The 21251-nt window shown below is 50.2% G+C and overlaps 1 protein-coding gene across 1 annotated transcript in view; it reads right to left on the reverse strand.

Moving 5' to 3' along the window:
* The window catches only part of LOC143981569 (uncharacterized), a 95049-nt gene that overhangs the window by 59082 nt on the left and 14716 nt on the right, over window positions 1-21251 (reverse strand). Inside the window, exon 2 of the mRNA XM_077479531.1 lies at window positions 4706-4996. Within this exon, the coding sequence (XP_077335657.1) occupies window positions 4706-4996 (291 nt within the window). The remainder of the gene's footprint in view (window positions 1-4705; window positions 4997-21251) is intronic.

A 21251-nucleotide genomic window follows, 5' to 3' on the forward strand; every position in this document is an offset into this window, starting at 1 on the left:
TTTTGTCCCAACGTTCAAGGTCTAACTTAATCTGTCGTATTAATGGGACAAAATTTAGTTCCACCAATCTGTTCAACTTATTTGATATTTTAGTCCCTAAATAACATATGTGGGAATCCGTCCACCTGAACGTAAAATGCGCCGCTAGCTGGGATTTCATTACATTATTCATTTCTATCCCCATCGCTTCCGATTTGCTATAATTTACTTTGAAGTTAGATATTTCTCCATATATGCGCAACTCCAATAACAAAGAAGGTAATGAAATCCCTGGGGAGGTTATAAAAAACAGCAGATCGTCCGCATATGCGGCCAATTTCTGTTCGTCATTTTTTTTTATTGAAATGCCCTGAATATCCGGATTAGCCCGGATTGTTCTCAGAAAAGGTTCTAATGTGAGAATGACATTATCTCATTTATTTTTACCCTCGCTTTTGGGCAGGAATATAAACTATCAATCCAATTCTGCATCCCCTTTTTCAGTCCTATATGCTGTAACGTTGCTCTCAGGAATGTCCAGTCGACCCTATCAAATGCCTTCTCCGCGTCCACCGATATAAGTACTAACGGTTTTTGATAGTATTGTGCTATATATAGAGCATCAATAACTCTCTGCATATTTTCTCTTCCCTCCCTCCCAGGGGTAAAACCTACTTGATCTGGATGTATTAAGGCTGGAATAAATGGCAAGAGTCTATTCGCTAGTATTTTTGTTAAAATCTTAAGGTCTACATTTAATAAAGAAATTGGGCGGTAACTGGCACATTGAGTTGGGTCTTTCCCTTCTTTTGGGATCACTGTTATATGAGCCATTAGCGTTTCTGGACGCATCCTTTGCCCATCTCGTATAGAGTTAAAGGCCTCTATAAATTTTGGTGCCAATTTTTCAAAAAAGGTCTTATAATAAAGTAATGTATACCCATCCGGGCCTGGGGCCTTTCCGGATTTCATTTCTTTAAGGGCTTCTGCCAATTCCTCTATTGTAATTGGTCCATCTATATTTTCTGCTTCTTCTTCGAGAAGCATAGGCATTCCCGATGCCATTATGTATTCTTTTGCCTTTTCCCCTCTGGAAGGTATCCCCACCATGGGCCGTCGGTCTTCAATTTGATATAGGGTAGTATAATAATCCCTAAATGCTTTCGCAATAGCCTGTGGTGAGTTAACTAACACATCTCCTTGGGTTTTAATTTTCTCAATATAATTTCGTGCTCTCGTTTCTCTGAGCGCATTTGCCAGCACTCTGCTTGGTTTATTTCCATATTCATAATATATTTGTCTACACCGAGTTAATTTTGCTTTCGCTTTATCCGTCAATAACAAATTCAATTCCTCCCGTAACCTCAATAATTTTTCTTCAATCTGTTGCAACTGCGATTTCTTATGTACTGATTCAAGTGTCCGGATCTCTTCCAACAGAGTATCTAGTTTAGCGCCCAGAGCCCGTTTCCTTTGAGCTCCTAAAGAAATAAGAATTCCCCTAATATAGCATTTATGTGTTTCCCATCTACATAGCGGGGTTACCTCCTCTGATTCATTTGCTATGAAAAAGAATTCCAGTTCCTGGGCTATCTGGTTCTCGTATTCTGGTTCTCTCAGGAGTGTCTCATTCATCTTCCAGTTCCATTCCCGTGAGACTTTCTCTCCCCATTCCATAACACTATTAGTTGGCGCGTGGTCTGACAGCGTAAATGATCCTATGGACGCCTCCTTTACGCAGGCCAATGCGCTTTGGGAAATAAAAATATAGTCTATTCTAGTATATGTTTTGTGTTTAGCTGAAAAAAAGTATAATCTCTTTCCTGTACGTGGAGAATTCTCCATGTATTTATTAACTGCAAGTCCTGTAACATTTTCTTCACTCTGCGCAATTTTACTGCAGATAGATGAGAGACTCCCTTTGAGACATCTAGGGCCGGGTCTAATGCTATATTCAAATCCCCTCCCATCATCAGAATCCCCTCCTTATTTTGGTATACCAGATTCAGATATGTCTCAAGTGCTGCGACCTGGCCCTCGTTCGGTAAATACAAATTAACTAGTGTTACTTTTTGTTCTTGTAAAGTACCTTTAACAATCAGAAGTCGTCCTGCCTCATCAGTGATTATCTTACATTCTTTCCATGGTACTTGATTTGAGATCATAATTGATACTCCGTTTGCCTTTGTAGTCTGAGAGGCACTATGATATACTGTAGTAAATCTCCTATTTCCCAATTTTGGGATTTTGTCCTTTCTAAAATGTGTCTCTTGTAGGAAAACAATTTGGGTCTTCAGTCTCCCTAGTTCCGTTAACAATCTAGTCCGTTTCTCTGGGCTATTTAACCCTTTTACGTTATAGGAAGTCAATTTTATCCTCGTCATCTTTTATTGCTTGGCTACAACCGAATCCCAACACCGAAAATCCAAATAACAGGGAGGAGGGGAGGGGGCAATGAGGAGGAGAAGGGAAGAGAAGAGAAAAGAAGAAGAGAGAAAAAAAAAAAGGAAACATAATAAAAAGTACCCCAGGACAGGGATATTTTGATATTACCTAAAGAGAGAGGAGGGGTAGGATTCCCAGATCCAGTAGGCTACTATGAGGCATCACATCTAGCACGGGTAGTAGACTGGTGTAGACTCCAAAAAGAAAAACCTTGGATCGATATGGAACAAGCAATAATCCCGATTCCCCTGGAAGGAATAGTGTGGCTCTCAGATATAGAAATTCCACAGGAAGTACGTAAACATCCGACAGTGGGTGCCACACTACAGGTAGTTCAAAAGTTATTTAAGAAAACCAAGATATCAGAACATCCAAGCCCTATGATACCAGTTTTGGGCACTCCTGGTTTTCAGCCAGGTTTGACAGATCAGGTTTTCAGGGACTTAAGACGAAAGGGAATCAGTAGGATTATACATTTCTCAATTGATAATCATGTAATGTATAAGGAAGAGATCGAACAAGAATTTAGAGAGGACTTGGACCCATTCAGGCGAGTACAGCTAAGTGCTTTTTTGCGATTAAGTAGGCAGAGAATACCGGTGATTAGGACACTATCTGGGTTTGAACAGATATGCTTAAAAGGTGAACCACTGAAACATTCCCTCTCATCGATGTATGCATTGCGGATGGAACAAGAAGCTTCACAAGATCTGGCTTTTATACGAGCATGGGAGAGGGACCTGGGAGTCACTTTCTCAGATTTACAGAAAAATAAGATCTTTATGTTCACGCATAAGGGGTCGATAGCAACTAGATACCAAGAAGGGGGCTATAAAATTTTGTCTAGATGGTATAGGACCCCAGAAGTATTGCACCGGATATATCCACAAGTATCAAATTTGTGCTGGCGTTGCCAGGGAGCCGAGGGTACCCTATTACATATATTTTGGGAATGTTCCGGGGTAAAAGATTTCTGGAAGATGGTATCGGAAACAGTGAGGGAAATAACAGATGTGTCTCTTGAGGAAAATCCGGCAGCTTTCTTACTACATGATGTTCCGGTATCTATAGAGAAATATAAAAAATCTCTTTTAAGGCATTTGCTTACAGCAGCAAAAGCATGCATCCCAGCCTTATGGAAAACGACGTTGGCTCCAACCAAATCACAATGGATGAGCAGGGTATCGGAGATCCAACAAATGGAAAATTTGACTATGATATTGAGAGAGCAAGAAGATAGGTATCATGAAGTGTGGAAACCCTATATTTTATATAGGGAACAAAACCTTTAGATGGTGATCCTGGTTATTTTTTTTGGGAGGGGCGGGGGAGGGGGAGAAGAAGAGAAGAAAATTTTCTTTTTCTTTTTTTTTTTTCTTTTCTCTGATCTTGTTTTTTTTTGTTTTTTGTTTTTTTTTTTTTTTGTTTTTTTCTTTTTCTGTTATCTGTTTTTCTTTTTTTCAAAGACAAATAACCAGGGCTATCCCAGGTTAAAGGGAAAAAAAAAAAAAAAATAATAGTGAATATAAGGAAAAATAGTAATGTAATAGAAGAAATCTAGCACGATGAATTGATGAATGGCCAAGTTTAAATATAAGATGTAGATGTGTATGTGTCTAGAAATGAAAGATTGTATCACTATATTATGAAAATAAAGAATTAAAAAAAAAAAAAAAAAGAATTTTAAAGGAAAATACCAGTATGAGAAGCCCAATGCCATGTACACACGACCGGACTTTAACAGACTGAATTCCGTCTGACTTTTCTACGGACTTCCGTTAAATCGGACTTGTCTATACACAATTCGGCCATGATGACGTACGACCGGACTAGACTAAGGAAGTTCATAGCCAGTAGCCGCCCTAGCGTTGGTTTTCATCTGTCAGACTAGCATACAGATGAATGGATTTTTTGACTGGACTCAAGTCTGTTGGAAAGATCTGAAACATGTTCTCAAACTAAAGTCCGTCGGATTTTTGGTCAGCGAAGGTCCGATGAAGCCCACACACGTGGTCGAATTGTCAGACAGATTTGTTCCGTCAGACCTTTGCTGTAGAAAAGTCCGTCCGTGTGTGCACGGCATTGGATGGAAGCTCTTTCCATTACTAATGGAGTTCATACTGGTTTCAGGGCGGAGGTGTCACTCATAGTGAAGTTGAATTGTCTCATCTTCCCCATCAGAGTGTATCATGCGTGGCAGGAGTGAGAGGATAGCAGCTTCCATCTCAGGTTCTCTCATAGCTGTCTGATTCATGACGGGGTTTCTTTAGACACAACTTACCCTGAACAATGAGAATTATTTCCGTTCCTTGAATAACATTATTCACCAGCACCTCCACCTTGTAGACCCCGGAGTCCCCTACAGTCAGGTTCTTTATGGTCAGCCTTCCATCGGCTTCATTGATAGTCGCTCTGTCCCCAAGTTGGTAAAATAAAATATCCACCCGGGGCTTCAGCTCCATGTCCACCAGCTTGTTACCATTTATCTTCCAGTTTATCTCTGAGGGATCTCCGCTATATTGTGGCTCCAGAGTGACTTCTTCTCCCACCTCTGTATGTATTGTGAGAGGAACTGCAGAGAGATCAGAGAAAAGAGGTCAATGAAATCCAGTGCAGAACACGGGGAATGGTCTTCACCCCACATCACTGAGCAGAACCATACCGGAGAACCGAGGGGAGACATCTGAGAGATGGTCGGGTCAGAAAGTGGACTCCCCTCAATTCTGTGGTAGAGACCGTGATTGATCAGCAACGGTGAAGGAAAAAAGAGAAGAAGACACTAGAGCTGCATCAAAATTCCCCTCCAAGAAAACCTGATCAATAAGAGTTCCTCCAAGAATTATTATGGCTACATTGTCCACTGTAATGGAGCCCCACACTGCTACTTCCCAGAGGCAAAGGCCAACATTATCGTTCCAGGAAAAACAGAGAGCACTCCACCCAACACCACTCTAAACTTCCCGTTTACATCACAGCCCCCCCCCCTGTCGGAGCATAGTGTCCCACTTTACACCCCCCCTTCACAGCATAGTGTCCCACTTTATATCCCCCCCTTCACAGCATAGTGTCCCACTTTACATCCCCCTTCACAGCATAGTGTCCCACTTTATATCCCCCCTTCACAGCATAGTGTCCCACTTTACACCCCCCCTTCACAGCATAGTGTCCCACTTTATATCCCCCCCTTCACAGCATAGTGTCCCACTTTATATCCCCCCCTTCACAGCGTAGTGTCCCACTTCATATCCCCCCCTTCACAGCGTAGTGTCCCACTTTACATCCCCCCTTCACAGCATAGTGTCCCACTTTACATCCCCCCCGTCACAGCATAGTGTCCCACTTTACATCCCCCCCCGTCACAGCATAGTGTCCCACTTTACATCCCCCCCGTCACAGCATAGTGTCCCACTTTACATTCCCCCCGTCACAGCATAGTGTCCCACTTTACATCCCCCCCGTCACAGCATAGTGTCCCACTTTATATCCCCCCCTTCACAGCATAGTGTCCCACTTTACATCCCCCTTCACAGCATAGTGTCCCACTTTATATCCCCCCCTTCACAGCGTAGTGTCCCACTTTACATCCCCCTTCACAGCATAGTGTCCCACTTTACATCCCCCCCTTCACAGCATAGTGTTCCACTTTACATCCCCCGTCACAGCATAGTGTCCCACTTTACATCCCCCCCGTCACAGCATAGTGTCCCACTTTACATCCCCCTCGTCACAGCATAGTGTCCCACTTTACATCCCCCCCGTCACAGCATAGTGTCCCACTTTACATCCCCCTTCACAGCATAGTGTCCCACTTTATATCCCCCCCCTTCACAGCGTAGTGTCCCACTTTACATCCCCCCTTCACAGCATAGTGTCCCACTTTACATCCCCCCTTTACAGCATAGTGTTCCACTTTACATCCCCCCGTCACAGCATAGTGTCCCACTTTACATCCCCCCATCACAGCATAGTGTCCCACTTTACATCCCCCCCGTCACAGCATAGTGTCCCACTTTACATCCCCCTCGTCACAGCATAGTGTCCCACTTTACATCCCCCCCGTCACAGCATAGTGTCCCACTTTACATCCCCTGTCACAGCATAGTGTCCCACTTTACATCCCCCCCTTCACAGTATAGTGTCCCACTTTACATCCCCCCCTTCACAGCATAGTGTCCCACTTTACATTCCCCCCGTCACAGCATAGTGTCCCACTTTACATCCCCCCCCCCTTCACAGCATAGTGTCCCACTTTACATCCCCCGTCACAGCATAGTGTCCCACTTTACATCCCCCCCGTCACAGCACAGTGTCCCACTTTACATCCCCCCGTTACAGCATAGTGTCCCACTTTACACCCCCCCCCTTCACAGCATAGTGTCCCACTTTACATCCCCCCGTCACAGCATAGTGTCCCACTTTACATCCCCCCGTCACAGCATAGTGTCCCACTTTACATCCTCCCTGTCACAGCATAGTGCCCCCCTTTACATCCCCCTTCACAGCATAGTGTCCCACTTTACATCCTCCCCATCACAGCATAGTGTCCCACTTTACATCCCCCCGTCACAGCATAGTGTCCCACTTTACATCCCCCCCTTCACAGCATAGTGTCCCACTTTACATCCCCCCCGTCACAGCACAGTGTCCCACTTTACATCCCCCCGTTACAGCATAGTGTCCCACTTTACACCCCCCCCCCCCTTCACAGCATAGTGTCCCACTTTACATCCCCCCTGTCACAGCATAGTGTCCCACTTTACATCCCCCCATCACAGCATAGTGTCCCACTTTACATCCTCCCCGTCACAGCATAGTGCCCCCCTTTACATCCCCCCTTCACAGCATAGTGTCCCACTTTACATCCTCCCCATCACAGCATAGTGTCCCACTTTACATCACACCCCCCCCCCTTCACAGCATAGTGTATCACTTTACATTACACCCCCCCCTTCACAGCATAGTGTATCACTTTACATTACACCCCCCCTTCACAGCATAGTGTATCACTTTACATTACACCCCCCCCTTCACAGCATAGTGTATCACTTTACATTACACCCCCCCTTCACAGCATAGTGTATCACTTTACATTACACCCCCCCTTCACAGCATAGTGTATCACTTTACATCACACCCCCCTTCACAGCATAGTGTCCCACTTTACATCACATCCCCCCCCCCTTCACAGCATAGTGTCCCACTTTACATCACATCCCCCCCTTCACAGCATAGTGTCCCACTTTACATTGCACGCCCCCCATCCCCCGTCACAGCATAGTGTCCCACTTTACGGCAAAACCGTTCGTCTGTGTGCTGGTCCAACGGACCAAATGCGATGCAAGGGCAGCTATTGGCTACTGGCTATTGAACTTCCTAGTTCTAGTCCCTGCTTACGTCATCACGTTCAAAACTAACTGACTTTTAAAAGGACTTTAGTCTGTTTGTGTGTGGGCAAGTCCGTTCGTTCAGAAGTCCGTCATAACTCCGTCGAAAGTCCATCGGGAAGACCGTCTGACCTTTTTTCTGCCGGAAAGTCCGGTCGTGTGTACGCGGCATTAGTGATACAGATAAGGAATTAGGAATTAGGAATTCTAATGGTTGTAGGAGATAAAAAAAGGAAAAAGGACAGAATTAGACGAGGTGAGGATGTGGCACTAAGAGAAATAATCATGCGAAAATGATGAATAGGACCTCTCCAGGAATATGATGAGACATCAATAAAATATCACATAGAAGAGATGTGTATCAGTAAAGTCTCCACTGGAGTTATAGAAGACCCTATCCATGCCGCCCCCCAGTCATGGAAATCTCCAATGGAGATGCAAGATGCTATTAAAAGGGTAAAACAAAGGGTTCCGGCCTTCCCTCACCGTGATAAATAAATTACCAGTGTCTACTGTTGGAGAGATTTCTCCAACAATTTCTGTCCCCACGACAATAAGATAATAAGAGAAAAAGACATAAACTGCACCAAGTATGAGGACACTAAAATCCAACAGGGGATTCAATCTCCATCCAAATCTTAAAAAAAAAAAGTTTGGCTGTTGTCGGAAGAATATGTTGATGAAACCATCAAATTAAAGAATATCCAGCCAATTTAAAATAGTGCCACTCGTTAAATAAAAATAAATAAAATGCAAATTACAAAACTTAAGAATACCATAGACCCTACTCGTCTGTGGAGGGTGGTGGAGGACAACATAGGCACTCTCACTGGAGGTTGTGGGAGGAGGAAGACATGGATCCTTTGAATGGATGGTGGGGCAGGAGGACATCGACTCTCCATGGAAGGCCAGGGAGGAGAACATGGCCCTCTCAGTAAATGGTAGTGAGGCCACTGGCCCTTTCAGTGGAATATAAGGAAGGACATCGGTCCAATTAGTGGAGGGTGCTGGAGTAGGATATCGGTCCTCTCAGTGGAGTATTAGGAAGAAGAGCATTGGTCCTCCCAAGGCAGGGTGGAGGAGTAGGACAGTGCTTTCCACCAAAGGAAAGGATGATATGGACCTTCTCAGTGGGGGGTAGTGGAGGAGAACCTATGCTCTCTCAGTGGATGGTGTGGAAGGAGGACATGGCTCCATCCTTTTAAAGATTGTGGAAGAGGATATTAATCCTCCCAGGAGAGGACCAGAGAGAAAGACAGGGTTTATCCCAGTAGAGGATTGAAGAGGAGGACATGGGTCACTTGAGTGAAAGGCAGAGCAGGGATATAGACTCTCTTCATGAAGGGCAGGGGAGGAAGACATGGCCCTCTAAGTGAATGGTGGGTGAGGACACTGACCTTCTTAGTGAAGTATAAGGAAGAAGGACATTTGCCCTCTCAGTGGAGGGTGGAGGAGTAGGACTAGGCTTTCTTAATTGGGAAGGAGAATATGGACCTTCACAGTGGAGGGTGGTGGAAGGGAACATATGCACTCTGGCTGGATGGTGTGGAAGAAGGACATAGATCCACCCTTTGAAGGTTTGGGGATGAGGACATGAAATCTCCCAGCAAGGGACCAGAGAGGAAGATGTGCTTTTTCCCAGTAGAGGATGGTCTAGGAGGACATGACTCCTTTGCATGGGGGGCAGGGCAGGAAGACATGGCCCTCTCATGAATGGTGGGTAAGGACACTGACCCTCTCAGTGGAGTGTGACAGATCTAGCCAGGATAGAGGCTATTGGAGGGGATTGAATGCCAGCCACTTGCCTTGTGATTATGGGCCCTGGCATTTGGGGAACTGTGCTTTTTGTGAGCTGTATGCCTGGGGACCCCTGAGGTGGTTTTACTTGGATTCAGGTCCATGCCGCCCCCCAAGACAGACAGACTCTGGATATGTAAATGCCATGTTAGCAATAGACTGAATCACACTGTTGGGACACAAACTCTTAGATGCTAATATCATCACCTCCAGCCACCTGTCTGTTGTCTTGTATAATGTAAATGAGTCTAGTCTGGCTTGACACAGATTCTAAAGAGTATTTCACCAATTGTTGTTTTGTTGTTTTCTACTAATTACCCCTGCAATTGAATGAAGGAGTCCAGTGTTGATTAGATAATTAGCTCATGCTAATTAGGTTAGGTTTTAGTCACCCGCTGTATATATTTTGTGTGAGATCAAATAAAGGTGATTCCTGATGTACTCCAAGACTGGTGTTGTCTAGTTGTTGGGAGTTCCTATAGCCAGAGCCATTGGACTTGTGTTCCAGGACTTAGGAAGCAGTATTACTGATGGAAACACTCAAGCGGAGTGTGGGGGATGTTCCGTCACATGGAGTATAAGGAAGAAGGACATTGGCCCTCTCAGTGGGGGTGGAGGAGTAGGACTAGGCTTTGTCAGTGGGGTAGGAGGCTATGGACCTTCACAGTGGAGGGTGGCGGAAGGGAACATATGCACTCTGGCTGGATGGTGTGAAAGGAGGACATGGATCCACCCTTCAAAAGGTTGAGGATGAGGACATGAAGACGTGTTTTTTTCCCAGTAGAGGATGGTCTAGGAGGACATGGCTCCTTTGCATGGAGGGCAGGAAGACATGGCCCTCTCAGTGAATGGTGGGTGAGGACACTGACCTCCTTAGTGAAGTATAAGGAAGGACATAGGAGTAGGACTAGACTTTCTCAGTGGGGAAGGAGAATATGGACCTTCACAGTGGAGGGTGGTAGAAGGGAACATATGCACTCTGGCTGGATGGTGTGGAAGGAGGACATGAAGACGTGTTTTTTTCCCAGTAGAGGATGGAGTAGGAGGACATGGCTCCTTTGCATGGAGTGTAGGGCAGGAAGACATGGGCCCTTTTAATGAATAGAGAGGGACAGGGAAGTGGAGTTTCAGAGGAGAGGGGGGTTGGAGGACATTCTGTTGTGTAGAGATGGATATTTTCCATGATTCCCTCTTCTATACGCCATTCACCCCATTTATTTATTTTTTGTACTTTTGCCCTGCTGTTATGCACTAATCTTGGGATTGCTGGTGGCGTGTTTATACACAATGTGCAGAATATGCTATTTTGTTGCTTTTCAGCATTTCCTGATCTGCTTTCCTTTCTTTTTTTAAACAAGACTGTTGAACACTTCCCCATTCGTCTGTCCTCTGCCCTCATTGCTTCACCACCCCCGCCCTCCCCACCCTCCCCGCCCTCCCCGCTCAGTTATTTTATCATCGATTCCCATAATGCACTTATATTATAGAATGTTTGGTGGCTTCTGTTGCGGTTGTGGTTTCCTGTTTTCACATTACACTTCCTCTTTATTGATGGCACTCAGCAGTCTTCTCTACCATCGTAGTGTATATGAAGGGCTCATAGCGCTGCCAGTCAATGTACATAATAAGTTATACACAGTACAGTCACCCAGTACAGGGTCGGGACAGAAGGGGGGGAGGGGCGGATGTAGGGTTGCCACCTGTCCGGGATTCCCCCGGACAGTTCGGTTTTTGAAACACGTGTCTGAGTTTCAGGCAGACTGAATCCCTGGACACGGCTGTGGCTCTCCGAGTAACCAAGATAGGCACACACTAATCTGTTGCCATCTGGGAGCTGCGAGTGGCTGTCTGGGGGCAGATTCAGGCAATCACTGGGGGGGCCGGGCGATGATGTCACTGCTGCATGCCGTGATGCACACTGAATTTCTACTCTCCTTGGGGCACCCAAAGGTGTCCCAGACCGCAAAAGTGTTCTGGTTTGGCTTAGAGAAAAGGTGGCAACCCTAGACGGGTGCCCTGGGCACTATGGAATCTTAGAAGGTGGGGGGGGGGGCAACACAAGGAGATTGGGAGGGAGGGGATTTGATTTGGGGGAGGTATTAGTATTGTTCTAGAAGGTAATTTCTGGGGGGGGGGGGGAGTGCTGAGAGCGGTGCTTTACGGGGATTTGTGTTGGGAGGGGGAATGTTTGCGGAGGCAGGGGGTAGGTACTGTTCTAGAAGGGGAAATTCGTGGGGGGGGGGGTTGGAGTGTTAAGAGTGTTGATTTTTGGGGATTTGTGTTAGGACGGGATGAAGAAGACTTGTGCTGGGGGGGAGTGCTAGGAGCGGTGCTTTTATGGGGATTCGTGTTGGGAGGGGGAATTTTTGGGGAGGCAGGGGTTAAGTACTGTTCTAGAAGGGGGAAATTTGCGGGGGGTGGAGTGCTAGGGGTGGTGATTTTTGGGGATTTGTGTTAGGACGGGATGAAGAAGACTTGTGCGGCGGTGGGGGGGGGGATTTGAGGGGAACTTGTGCTGGGAAGGGGGATTTGAAGTGGGGGGGTGAGATGTGTTGTAGGAGGGGAAATTTTAGGGGTAGTGAATTTGTGCTTGGAGGGGTACCTTTTTTTTCGGGGGGGTGGGGCTTTTAAGCTGGGGGAGGGCAAATGAGAGGAGGGATTTTAGCAGAGGCGTGGATTCATACTGAGGGAAGGCGGAGCTTTATGCTTGGGGTAAGTATGCAGATTAGTGCTCAGTTTTTATGTGAGGGGGGATATAACGCTCATACATCTTGTGGGGGGGGGGGGGGGGTGCTGTTTGGCATGTCCACCTTGGGCTCTAGATGACCTTGCCCCGGAAATGGTCGGGAGTCGGTCAGGCTCACCCTGAAGAGTGGGAAACATCAGGATCCCTGGTCATTCACCCAATCAAATCCAGGTGGATCTCACACAGCCATGTCCAGTTGGATTGATCGTCCCCTCCTAGAAGCCTTGTGCCCCTAGGGGGGGGGGGGGTTCTGCGATGGAGATCAGGGCCGGGGGGGGGGGGGGGTTAGTATAATACTAATAGAATATGTATGTTGGGCTGGTGGCCCCAAGTAGAGATCCTTTATCATCATTCAGAACAAGGCCTACAGTCAGCGGCACATGCTGGGCATGATAAAGCTTACTTCAGGGCAGAGGCAAGGGGTGGGCATGAGGGGCAGTGCCCCCCCTCCCCCCCCCCCCCCCCCCCCCCCCCCCCCATGTATAGGGCTCTATATACACTCACCGGACACTGTATTAGGTACACCTGTACAATCGCTCTGTAACACAAGTTGCTAATCAGCCAATCACACGGCAGCGACTCAATGCATTTAGACATCTAGACGTTGTGAAGACGACTTGCTGAACTTAAAACCGAGGATCGGAATGGGGAAGAAAAAGGGGATCTGGGTGACTTTGAACGTGGAATGGTTGTTGGTTGTCAGACAGGCCGGTCTGAGTATTTCTGGGGTTTTCACACACAACCATCTCTCGGGGTTTACAGAGAATGGTGAGGAAAAAAGAGAAAATATCCAGTGAACGGCGGTTGTGTGGAGGAAAATGCCTTGCTGGTGTCAGAAGAGAATGGGGCAGACTGGTTCCAGATGATAGAAAGACAACAGGAACTCCAATAACCTCTCGTTACCCCCAAGGTATGCAGAATACCATCTCTGAACACACAACACATCCAACCTTGAAGCAGATGGGCTACAGCAGCAGAAGACCACACTGGGTGACGCTCCTGTCAGCTAAGAACAGGAAACTGTGGCTACAATTGGCACAGGATCACCGACATTGGACAATAAAAGATTGGAAAAACGTTGCCTGGTCTGCCTTGTATCACCGGTTCAGGCTGGTGGTGGGAGTGTAATGGTGTGGGGGATGGGGTATCACCGGTTCAGGTTGGTGGTGGGGGGTGTAATGGTGTGGGGGATGGGATATCACCGGTTCAGGCTGTGGTGGGGGTGTAATGGTGTGGGGGATGGGATATCACCGGTTCAGGCTGGTGGTGGGGGTGTAATGGTGTGGGGGATGGGATATCACCGGTTCAGGCTGGTGGTGGGGGTGTAATGGTGTGGGGGATGGGATATCACTGGTTCAGGCTGGTGGTGGGGGTGTAATGGTGTGGGGGATGGGATATCACCGGTTCAGGCTGGTGGTGGGGGTGTAATGGTGTGGGGGATGGGATATCACCGGTTCAGGCTGGTGGTGGGGGTGTAATGGTGTGGGGGATGGGGTATCACCGGTTCAGGCTGGTGGTGGGGGTGTAATGGTGTGGGGGGATGGGATATCACCGGTTCAGGCTGGTGGTGGGGGTGTAATGGTGTGGGGGATGGGATATCACCGGTTCAGGCTGGTGGTGGGGGTGTAATGGTGTGGGGGATGGGGTATCACCGGTTCAGGCTGGTGGTGGGGGTGTAATGGTGTGGGGGATGGGATATCACCGGTTCAGGCTGGTGGTGGGGGGTGTAATGGTGTGGGGGGATGGGATATCACCGGTTCAGGCTGGTGGTGGGGGTGTAATGGTGTGGGGGATGGGGTATCACCGGTTCAGGCTGGTGGTGGGGGTGTAATGGTGTGGGGGATGGGATATCACCGGTTCAGGTTGGTGGTGGGGGTGTAATGGTGTGGGGGATGGGATATCACTGGTTCAGGCTGGTGGTGGGGGTGTAATGGTGTGGGGGATGGGATATCACCGGTTCAGGCTGGTGGTGGGGGTGTAATGGTGTGGGGGATGGGATATCACCGGTTCAGGCTGGTGGTGGGGGTGTAATGGTGTGGGGGATGGGGTATCACCGGTTCAGGCTGGTGGTGGGGGTGTAATGGTGTGGAGGATGGGATATCACCGGTTCAGGCTGGTGGTGGGGGTGTAATGGTGTGGGGGATGGGATATCACCGGTTCAGGCTGGTGGTGGGGGTGTAATGGTGTGGGGGATGGGATATCACTGGTTCAGGCTGGTGGTGGGGGTGTAATGGTGTGGGGGATGGGATATCACCGGTTCAGGCTGGTGGTGGGGGTGTAATGGTGTGGGGGATGGGGTATCACCAGTCCAGGCTGGTGGTGGGGGTGTAATGGTGTGGGGGATGGGATATCACCAGTTCAGTCTGGTGGTGGGGGTGTAATGGTGTGGGGGATGGGATATCACTGGTTCAGGCTGGTGGGGGTGGTGTAATGGTGCGGGGGATGGGATATCACCGGTTCAGGCTGGTGGTGGGGGTGTAATGGTGTGGGGGATGGGGTATCACCGGTTCAGGCTGGTGGTGGGGGTGTAATGGTGTGGGGGATGGGATATCACCGGTTCAGGCTGGTGGTGGGGGTGTAATGGTGCGGGGATGGGATATCACCGGTTCAGGCTGGTGGTGGGGGTGTAATGGTGTGGGGGATGGGATATCACCGGTTCAGGCTGGTGGTGGGGGTGTAATGGTGCGGGGGATGGGATATCACCGGTTCAGGCTGGTGTTGGGGGTGTAATGGTGTGGGGGATGGGATATTACTGGTTCAGGCTGGTGGTGGGGGGTGTAATGGTGTGGGTGGTGGGTTATTGCTGGTTCAGGCTGGTGGTGGGGGTGTAATGGGCTGGGGGATGGCATATCACCGGTTCAGGCTGGTGGTGGGGGTGTAATGGTGCGGGGGATGGGCTATCACCGGTTCAGGCTGGTGGTGGGGGTGTAATGGTGTGGGGGATGGGATATCACCAGTTCAGGCTGGTGGTCGGGGTGTAATGTGTGGGGCAGGGGCGTAACTACAGGGGGTGCAGCAGTTGCGACCGCAACCGGGCCCTGTGATGCAGGGGGCCCATGCAGCCCCCTCTACATATGGCCGGCAGCAGCATAGGCAGCTAGGGGTACCAGTGCACCATGCACACGGGTGGCTGGAGGTAGAGGGTGACTAGCAGAGCTCCATGCTCGACTATCACACTGGCTGCTCTTTAGTTGTGCATTCCCCTCATGACCTGTGTCCTCGGCCGGCTCCTCAGAGTACCCCTCTCCTGCTCCATGCATTGCCGCTCAGTCCAATGTCTGTTCTCCCCAGCCAGAGTCCCACCCCCCCCCCCCCCCCCCCCCGAGTCCAGCCCACACTGCACTGCATACTTCTCCCGGGTAAACAAATTTTAAGCACACAGATGCAGTGCAGCCCTATGAGAGCCCCCCGGAGGACACTGCAGGCTTCTCTGCCAGCCCCCCTCCTCCCCCATCATACACAGATGATGAAAGGTCTTTCTGGGAGATATGCTGATCACCCGTCCAGCACACTGGATGGAGCCCAGGCCAACATGGATGAGTGCAGGGCCTGTAACTTGGTCATGGTGAGTGAGAGGACCCCATCACCCACACACCATTACATACCCCCTCCATCTCCCCCCTGGGCACAGGGACCCCTTCTCACGTGGGGACAGGGACCCCCACTTCCCCTGGGGACAGGGACCCCTTCTCACCTGGGGGCAGTAACTTCATCTGCCCCGGAGAAAAGGACCTCGTCTCTTCTGGGGACAGGGACCCCATCCTGCCTAGGGACAGTCCCCCAATGGGGCACCTAAAAATTTAAAAATACTGATACCAGTGGTGGAAGTACAGGGCTCACAAAGGTCATACCTGTGACCACGCCCTGGAGTTCCACTGCCGGACTCGGAGGGAAGGGCCCTGGCTGGGGTTCAGGGGGGCCCTTCATGGTTTCTTGCATTGGGGACCTGAAGGTTCTAGTTACGCCACTGGTGTGGGGGATGGGGTATCACTGGTTCAGGCTAGTGGTGGGGGTGTAATGGTGTGGGGGATGGGATATCACTGGTTCAGGCTGGTGGGGGGGGTGTAATGGTGTGGGGGATGGGGTGTCACCGGTTCAGGCTGGTGGGGGGGGTGTAATGGTGCGGGGGATGGGATATCACCGGTTCAGGCTGGTGGTGGGGGTGTAATGGTGTGGGGGATGGGGTGTCACCGGTTCAGGCTGGTGGTGGGGGTGTAATGGTGTGGGGGATGGGTTATCACCGGTTCAGGCTGGTGGTGGGGGTGTAATGGTGTGGGGGATGGGGTGTCACCGGTTCAGGCTGGTGGTGGGGGTGTAATGGTGCGGGGGATGGGATATCACCGGTTCAGGCTGGTGGTGGGGGTGTAATGGTGTGGGGGATGGTGTATCACCGGTTCAGGCTGGTGGTGGGGGGTGTAATGGTCTGGGGGATGGGATATCACCGGTTCAGGCTGCTGGTGGGGGTGTAATGGTGTGGGGGATGGGGTATCACCGGTTCAGGCTGGTGGTGGGGGTGTAATGGTGCGAGGGATGGGATATCACCGGTTCAGGCTGGTGGTGGGGGTGTAATGGTGTGGGGGATGGGATATCACCGGTTCAGGCTGGTGGTGGGGGTGTAATGGTGTGGGGGATGGGATATCACTGGTTCAGGCTGGTGGTGGGGGTGTAATGGTGTGGGGGATGGAGTATCACCGGTTCAGGCTGGTGGTGGGGGTGTAATGGTGTGGGGGATGGGATATCACCGGTTCAGGCTGGTGGTGGGGGTGTAATGGTGTGGGGGATGGGGTATCACCGGTTCAGGCTGGTGGTGGGGGTGTAATGGTGCGGGGGATGGGTTATCACCGGTTCAGGCTGGTGGTGGGGGTGTAATGGTGTGGGGGATGGGGGATCACCGGTTCAGGCTGGTGGTGGTGGTGTAATGGTGTGGGGGATGGGTTATCACCGGTTCAGGCTGGTGGTGGGGGTGTAATGGTGTGGGGGATTGGGGATCACCGGTTCAGGCTGGTGGTGGGGGTGTAATGGTGTGGGGGATGGGGTATCACCGGTTCAGGCTGGTGGTGGGGGTGTAATGGTGCGGGGGAGGGGGTATCACCAGTTCAGGCTGGTGTTGGGGGTGTAATGGTGTGGGGGATGGGGGATCACCGGTTCAGGCTGGTGGTGGTGGTGTAATGGTGTGGGGGATGGGTTATCACCGGTTCAGGCTGGTGGTGGGGGTGTAATGGTGTGGGGGATTGGGGATCACCGGTTCAGGCTGGTGGTGGGGGTGTAATGGTGTGGGGGATGGGTTATCACCGGTTCAGGCTGGTGGTGGGGGTGTAATGGTGCGGGGGAGGGGGTATCACCAGTTCAGGCTGGTGGTGGGGGTGTAATGGTGTGGGGGATGGGGTATCACTGGTTCAGGCTGGTGGTGGGGGTGTAATGGTGCGGGGGATGGGATATCACCGGTTCAGGCTGGTGGTGGGGGTGTAATGGTGTGGGGGATGGGTTATCACCGGTTCAGGCTGGTGGTGGGGGTGTAATGGTGTGGGGGATGGGGGATCACCGGTTCAGGCTGGTGGTGGTGGTGTAATGGTGTGGGGGATGGGTATCACCGGTTCAGGCTGGTGGTGGGGGTGTAATGGTGTGGGGGATGGGGTATCACCGGTTCAGGCTGGTGGTGGGGGTGTAATGGTGTGGGGGATGGGTTATCACCGGTTCAGGCTGGTGGTGGGGGTGTAATGGTGTGGGGGATTGGGGATCACCGGTTCAGGCTGGTGGTGGGGGTGTAATGGTGTGGGGGATGGGGTATCACCGGTTCAGGCTGGTGGTGGGGGTGTAATGGTGCGGGGGAGGGGGTATCACCAGTTCAGGCTGGTGTTGGGGGTGTAATGGTGTGGGGGATGGGATATCACTGGTTCAGGCTGGTGGTGGGGGGTGTAATGGTGTGGGGGATGGGGTATCGCCGGTTCAGGCTGGTGGTGGGGGTTTAATGGGCTGGGGGATGGGATATCACCGGTTCAGGCTGGTGGTGGGGGGTGTAATGGTGCGGGGGATGGGCTATCACCGGTTCAGGCTGGTGGTGGGGGTGTAATGGTGTGGGGGATGGGATATCACCGGTTCAGGCTGGTGGTGGGGGTGTAATGGTGTGGGGGATGGGATATCACTGGTTCAGGCTGGTGGTGGGGGTGTAATGGTGTGGGGGATGGGGTATCACCGGTTCAGGCTGGTGGTGGGGGTGTAATGGTGTGGGGGATAGGGTGTCCCCATCTTCTGATGGCTCCTCCCAGCAGGATAATGCTCCATGCCACAAAGCTCCAATCATCTCACCACTGGACAATGAGGTCCCTGTCCTCCAATGGGCTCCACACTCACCACATCTCATCCAATAGAGCCCCTTTGGGATGTGGTGGAACGTGGTGGCGTTGCGTCCATTAAGGGCACATAGTGCCGCCCCCTCTCTCCAGCCACCCCCTGTATGACTGATGGATATATTTATGCATTGCGTGAATCTATCCAAGGCCGCCGCGGCCACCCCCTATTCATATGCCCGGCCCCTTTACAGACGCTTGGGAGGGGGGGGGTTGAAGCACCTGATTGGAGCCGTAGGCTCTAATAGTCTTCAAAAATGGTGACCTGCGAGTGCAAAGCATTTTGCTCGCAGTCCACCCAGGTGTGTTAGAAAAGCCACTGAATATTCGCTTTTCTAACACTGAACCGCCTCTCCACCAATCAGGTAGCGCGGGTCTGATACCCGTCACCTGATTGGCTGAAAGGACAGGCGCTGCGATTGGATGCCTATCAGGAGGAGGGGAGGAGAGGCATGGAGGACACAGGAGCTTCTGCCTGACCCGCTGCAAGATCCCACAGCTCACCGCCGTCACCCGCTGCCTGACCTACCACCGAGATAGGTTAAGTGCCAGGCAGGCGGCGAGCAGGCGGGGGTGTCACAGTGGCAAATTTTGATGGGCACAGTGGTAGCATTTGATGGGCATGGTGGCAGCATTTGAAGGGCACAGTGGCTGCATTTGATGGGCACAGTGGCAGCATTTGATGGGCACAGTGGTGGCATTTGATGGGCACAGTGGTAGCATTTGATGGGCACAGTGGCTGGCTGCATTTGATGGGCACAGTGGCTGCATTTGATGGGCTCAGTGGCTGGCTGCATTTGATGGGCACAGTGGTTGCATTTGGTGGGCACAGTGGTAGCATTTGATGGGCACAGTGGTTTCTTTGATGGGCACAGTGGCTGCATTTGATGGCACAGTGGTTGCATTTGATAGGCACAGTGGCTGCATTTGATGGGCACAGTGGCTGGCTTCATTTGATGGGCACAGTGGTTGCATTTTATGGCCACAGTGGCTGCATTTGATGGGCAGAGTGACTGCATTTTATGGGCACAGAGGCTGCATTTGATGGCACAGTGGTTGAATTTGATGGGCACAGTGGTTGCATTTGATGGGCACAGTGGCTGGCTGCATTTGATGGGCACAGTGGTTGCATTTGATGGGCACAGTGGTTGCATTTGATGGGCACAGTGGCTGCATTTGATGGGCACAGTGGCTGGCTGCATTTGATGGGCACAGTGGTTGCATTTGATGGGTACAGTGGCTGCATTTGATGGGCACAGTGGCTGGCTGCATTTGATGGCACAGTGGCTGCATTTGATGGCACAGTGGCTGCATTTGATGGGCTCAGTGGCTTGCTGCATTTGATGGGACAGTGGTTGCATTTGATGGGCACAGTGGCTGCATTTGATGGGCACAGTGGCTGGCTGCATTTGATGGGCTGAGTGGTTGCATTTGATGGGCACAGTGGCTGGCTGCATTTTATGGGCACAGTGGCTGCATTTGATGGGCACAGTGGCTGCATTTTATGGGCACAGTGGCTGGCTGCATTTTATGGGCACAGTGGTTGCATTTTATGGGCACAGCGGTTGCATTTGATGGGCACAGTGGCTGCATTTGATGGGCACAGTAGCTGGCTGCATTTGATGGGCACAGTGGTTGCATTTGATGGGCATAGTGGCTGCATTTGATGGGCACAGTGGCTGGCTGCATTTGATGACACAGTGGCTGCATTTGATGGGCACAGTGGCTTGCTGCATTTGATGGGCACAGAGGCTGCATTTGATGGGACAGTGGTTGCATTTGATGGGCACAGTGGCTGCATTTGATGGGCACAGTGGCTGCATTTGATGGGCACAGTGGCTGGCTGCATTTGATGGGCACAGTGGTAGCATTTAATGGGCACAGTGGCTGCATTTGATGGGCACAGTGGTAGCATTTGATGGGCACAGTGGCCGGTGAGTGTATGTACACAGTGTATATATACTGTAGATATATGGTCCTGTGTTAGGCTGTGTGTATGTAGGCAATATATATATATATATATATATATATATATATATATATATATATATATATATATATATATATATATATATATATATATAGTTATATTGGGTCTGTTGCACTCTATATATGTACGCTGTGTATATACACAGTTATATATTCCTCTCTATTAGGGATGAGCCGAACACCCCCGGTTCGGTTTGCACCAGAACTTTCGAACGGTCCCCAAATTTGTACGAACGTTAGAACCCCATTGAAGTCTATGGGACTCAAATGGTCGAAATTAAAAGTGCTAATTTTAACAGCTAATATGCAAGATACTGTCCTAAAAAGGGTTTGGGGACCTGGCTCCTGCCCCAGGGGACATGGGTCAATGCAAAAAAAAGCACTGGGAGCACTGATTTTAATGACGATTAAAGTGAAAAAAAAGTGAAATATTCCTTTAAATATGGTGCCTGGGGGGTGTCTGTAGTATTCCTGTGAAGTGCCACGTGTTTCCCGTGTTTAGAACAGTCCCTGCACAAAATGACATTAAACAGAAATAACATCATTGAAAACTGCTTGCGGTTT

The sequence above is a fragment of the Lithobates pipiens genome, unplaced genomic scaffold (assembly GCF_037356315.1).
Source record: "Lithobates pipiens isolate NorthernLeopardFrog02 unplaced genomic scaffold, aLitPip1_a1.2 Scaffold_16, whole genome shotgun sequence".
Lineage (NCBI taxonomy): Eukaryota > Metazoa > Chordata > Amphibia > Anura > Ranidae > Lithobates > Lithobates pipiens.